Genomic DNA, 4,829 nt, shown 5'->3' on the forward strand with positions numbered 1-4,829 from the left:
GGATCCATTATAATTTTTAATTATGAGGCTTTATGACATATATATATGACAGACATCCTTCTGTTCTCTGATAAAAATTGTTTAACAGAGTAAGTAGCCAGTGTAATGTAGTTTTATGCCTCCATTTATAGTTGAAGTGGCTCCACTGCTAGTTTTAAATATCACTCAAGCTGTGACTGAACAAGGAATCCTTGTATGGCAATTATATGTTTAAAGAAATTAGAACAAATTTCTGTCATTTGATGTTGCCAATACATTGAATAAAAAGACTACTGTCTGGAACAAAGAATAATATTTAAGGTTGTTCATGTTCGTGTGTGCTAGTGTGCTTGAATTAGTGCGAACATCAGATCAATAAATTAAGCTGCTCATTATGATGGCCTGCTCTTGCTGGTCATTAAGAAAAACGCATGTCGAATTTGCCACCCTGGCCCCTATGAAGTGTGGGTAATTACCACTAATGTATCATCGCCTATTCAAGACTGTAACGTTTCGTTTCTGAGGGCTGACAGTAAAACACCTCTGACCTAAATGTTTTATTCATTCATAAGACTCATATTACTCATTTTAAACTCATATTTCACATGATGAACAGTTTTTCCATGAATTAAGAGTTCTTTCATATTCATGCCCCTCACACTTTTATCAGCACTAACAGTTTTTCATATGGTGTAATATTTTATTTGTGTTGTTGAAATGAGATTTCATCATATCACTATCAGCCCTCCTAAACCTAAAACTGCTTGTTAGAAAACCAAAACCAACTTATAAACAGACTGTCTTCAGACCCAAAACTGATTTTACATTGTCCTTGTTATAAATCATCAATGTTTTCAATATTATTTATTAGTTTTCTATTATTGGAAAGTCTTTAATGAGCAAAGATAAGTAGTTTCAATACAAATTTTGAATTGCTTTTGCTTCTGACTCAGTCTTTGGGAAACACTGTGTTACATCAGAACCTGCTGCTTCCAACATAAGTTGCTGTGTTGATGTCAAGAGTCAAAATAAAAAGTCTCTCGGCTTATATTGTTATATTAGTTGTTACATTAACAGGTTTTTCTATATTTGAGAAAGAGTTACCAGCAAATCATCTGATAGAAAACTGTATTCCTAAAAATATTCCTCATTAGTGGACATGATCATAAATAAAACTCCATGATTATTATAAGAAGAAATCATTTAAGTGAGAAGACAACAGACAGTGTAATTGCTGTAGAGTAATCCAACACATAACGCTCTTGCAGTTTTATGTGGTTATAATTTTGAGTGCATGCTTAACATCTGGACAGGATAGTGATGTGATGACACTTGGCTCCTGATTCATAGAATAATAGAGGAATGTAGTGAGCTGGTTTATTTCACCATGTAAAGAAAGGAAAAAAGATGTTGTCCAGTATTACAAATAACTTATTTTTTTGTAACTGCAGCAGTTTCTCCTGAGAATTACATTGAATGCAACAATTTTGCAGAACATATCAAACAAAATATTCATATTGACAAACCACAAAAACCCACAATCACTTAAGGAAAAAAAATCTTGTGAGTGCACTTGCAAGCTCTTGCATACTAACATGCCTAAAATATAAGAGCATCTAAGACTTACATCTGTGTTTCCCAAGTCTCTCCAGAGACTGACACTGAAGTTCAAATGCACTGCTAAATGCTCTGACACAACCAACACGGTGTCTGCTCTTATAAAAATGAACTGCACATATACCTCCTATTACCCTGTGCATAAACACATGTGCACATTAGGGGACCTCATGTGATATTATGATTCCAGAGGCATCTAACTCCGGTGTTGTCAAGACTGAGGATCATGGAGGGTAATAATGGCTGCATTATTACTCCTCTTATTGTGTCTTAATTAGTGGCATTTAATTATACACTAATGCAGTGAGGGCTATTAAAGACATTGAAGCCTGCTGATCAGGGAATTAATGCAACACACACATACACACACACCTACAGGCACATGCACACACTTTCTCACACACACACACACACACACTTTTGTCGTGCCATAGAAATCTTGGTTCTCTTTAACTAGGAATTACAGACACCCTGCAGAGAAAGTGTGTATGAAAATGTGTGCATGGTGTAAGTGTGTGTAGTTTGAGATGAAAGTCATAGATAACAAGAGGTAACCTTTGGAAATCGATGTGATCTGACGGAGGAAAACTAGAAAGAAACTGCAAAAAGAGAGAGCTATCTAAACAGTAGCTCATAAAAAAAGAAAATGATGAAGATAGAGGAAATAAAATAAAAGAGATTAGGTTGAGGAAGAAGAAGATAAGGGTAATCACTATTACATGTATTCTGCTCGTTAGCAATGACACCCAAATAGATTTTAATTCTTCACTCCCACGCCTCTCCTCTGCTGGTGCATCTCAATTATTTGTTCAGAGGCTGGTGTGACAATAGTGTCGGCTGTAGGAGCCTTTGGGATGCTAAACAGGGGACAGGAGGCTGAATATAAGTCATTTTCAGTGGGCTGAGCCTGGCGCTTTGTGCTACTGAAGAGGAGAAGCTTCAAAGCTACATTTAAACAGAGCAAACAAAGGAGCAAAACTTGATCCTATGGCCGTGCCTGCTTTTGAAGTTGTGAAGCTGCAGCCCAGACTGCTGGCTGCTCATATCCATCTTATCAACATCATACACACTTGCCCTGGACACAACATGCATCAGCACATGTGTCCATTCCAGATGTGATTTATGCCATGTTGCCCACACCTGCATGAATGTGTGCATGCAATTGTGCGGAGTGAGATGATGACTCCAATCTAAACAGCTTTATGAGTAAAGCTTGCCTCAGATAAAGTTGAAAGTTTTGTTCAATTCTATATTTTTTCATGTTCATCTCTTGAATTTAGGGAACCTGACATGTTGAAAGGATGAACTTAGTATAAGTATATCAACATTTGCACCACCCTTCTGCAGAATGTTTGAATCTTCATATCTGTGAACTGACCAAAAATAAAAATGTTTCATTTTGGTCTTGTGACCATTACCACAAGCAACCTGCACTTCTCCTGTAATCAATCAGAGTTATATATTAACTTACTTACTAATTCTTTAAACTAATTCAAGAACCCCTGATCACTTGAATTTGTTAGAAGAATTAGTAGGTCCACGTCCTAAAATCTTAATGTCATTATGCTTTGATTAAGCAAAAATTAGATCAATTATTGTATGATCACAGGTTTCTCTTATACCACTATCATGTCCCCCATGAGTTCCAGCCAAAACTTACAAATTAATTGAATGAGGTACTGTTGTCAGAAAAGTTTTTCTATAAAATAAAGGAGATAAACTTAATCAACAAACAATTGTGTATTTAAAAGAGCAACTGGTGGAGTGGTGTAACCCGTGCTGTGTCTTTATTTCCAGTTATAGATCAAGCTGCGCTCTGACAGCCACTTCTTCAAATATTTAATAATCGTGTGTATTCCACACACACTACAAAATCACCATAACAAATTGTATAATTTAGTATACACTCCATGTGGTAAGATATTAGCCTCCAATTTACTTTATCTCACAGAAATTTATAATAAAAGAATACCTGAGTGTAATGGAATTTACTTATTTTTACCTTTAATTGTGCAAACATAGTGAAACCCCCGAAATGCACGTGGAAACGTAATTAAACAAATACTTTAAATAACTAAGACACCCAAGAAGATTCGGTTGTAAGTTCTTTATAAATATCTTTTGATAGATGTTGTTATAATACAAGCATAACATTTTCAATGCACTGCTACAGTAAGTAACACACAAAAAGTGCAACAGGCCTGATTAAAAAAAACATGAAGGCCTATTTGTATTTAGCCGACAGGCCTGCCATAGATTAAAATAAAATGATAAAATAAGAGCAAAACAAAAGACAAAAAATATACAATTGTTGGTTTGCGTTTGGAAATAGTTTCAGACTGTGTGTCTCCTAAATCAAAACTTTCTTTGGGTTCAGCGTATCTACTTGTCTGATTGTATTTATCAGAGCCACATTACAGTATGTGGTAAATGCCCTCACAAATTGTGCAAATAAATTATGATTTCAATCAACATGGGTCTAATGAAAATTTCATTACAAAGCACAATGTTAACTTAGTTTTAACAACTCTCCTACAGCTGCACTGAACTTAAACTATGATGTTGCTGACGGGCCTTTTCTGTCTTGTTTTATGCAATTAAAATGTCCTTGTTTGCGTCACTTTTCAAAAATGACCCACAATTTACCCGGTTAGGACAGCAGGAGAGCCGGGTGTAGAGGGTTGCCTTTCCCCTCTAGCAGATCGCTTTTCTCCATCACTGAGGCCGGGGAGCAGAGCTGAGCCGGTCCGGACTGCAGCCCCGTCAAACCGGGCACGGGACCCAGGGACGGGGTGGGTTTGATTGGCACGGGAACGGCGGGCAGTGTTTGCCCGCTGGCATTGTGGTATAGGCCCTTAGCTGACACGCCGAAGGGCGCGTACTCGGAGGATGTAGGCATGGGCACGCCGCTCATGGACTCCGACAGCATCCCGACGTGCGGCCACATGGAATTGACCACACTGCTGAGTTGCGGGGGCACCGGGTAACCCAGGTGGTGCATGACCGAGGTGAGAGGGAGCCCGCTTGCCATCACACCCTTGTAGTCCCGACCTATAATGTTCTCAATGGCGAATGGGTGTTTAAACCCGCCGGGCTGTGCGCAAGCAATGCCCCCATAACCTTGAAAGTGAGGGAGCCGTCCCACGGAGCTTGCAGGGCCGGCTGAGTGGTCGTGGTGGCTGGATGCTGTGCCCAGCTTGCTGCCCGGGTGGTGGTGATGGTGATGGAAATAA

The 4,829-nt window shown here is 38.6% G+C and overlaps 1 protein-coding gene across 1 annotated transcript in view; it reads right to left on the reverse strand.

Moving 5' to 3' along the window:
* Positions 1 to 4,036: 4,036 nt before the first annotated feature.
* Positions 4,037 to 4,829, reverse strand: part of foxb2 (forkhead box B2) — a 1,170-nt gene continuing 377 nt past the window's right edge. The window contains exon 1 of the mRNA XM_042422171.1: positions 4,037 to 4,829. This exon is cut by the window's right edge and continues 377 nt beyond it. Within this exon, the coding sequence (XP_042278105.1) occupies positions 4,247 to 4,829 (583 nt within the window). The 3' untranslated portion in view covers positions 4,037 to 4,246.

Source organism: Thunnus maccoyii, chromosome 9, assembly GCF_910596095.1.
Source record: "Thunnus maccoyii chromosome 9, fThuMac1.1, whole genome shotgun sequence".
NCBI lineage: Eukaryota > Metazoa > Chordata > Actinopteri > Scombriformes > Scombridae > Thunnus > Thunnus maccoyii.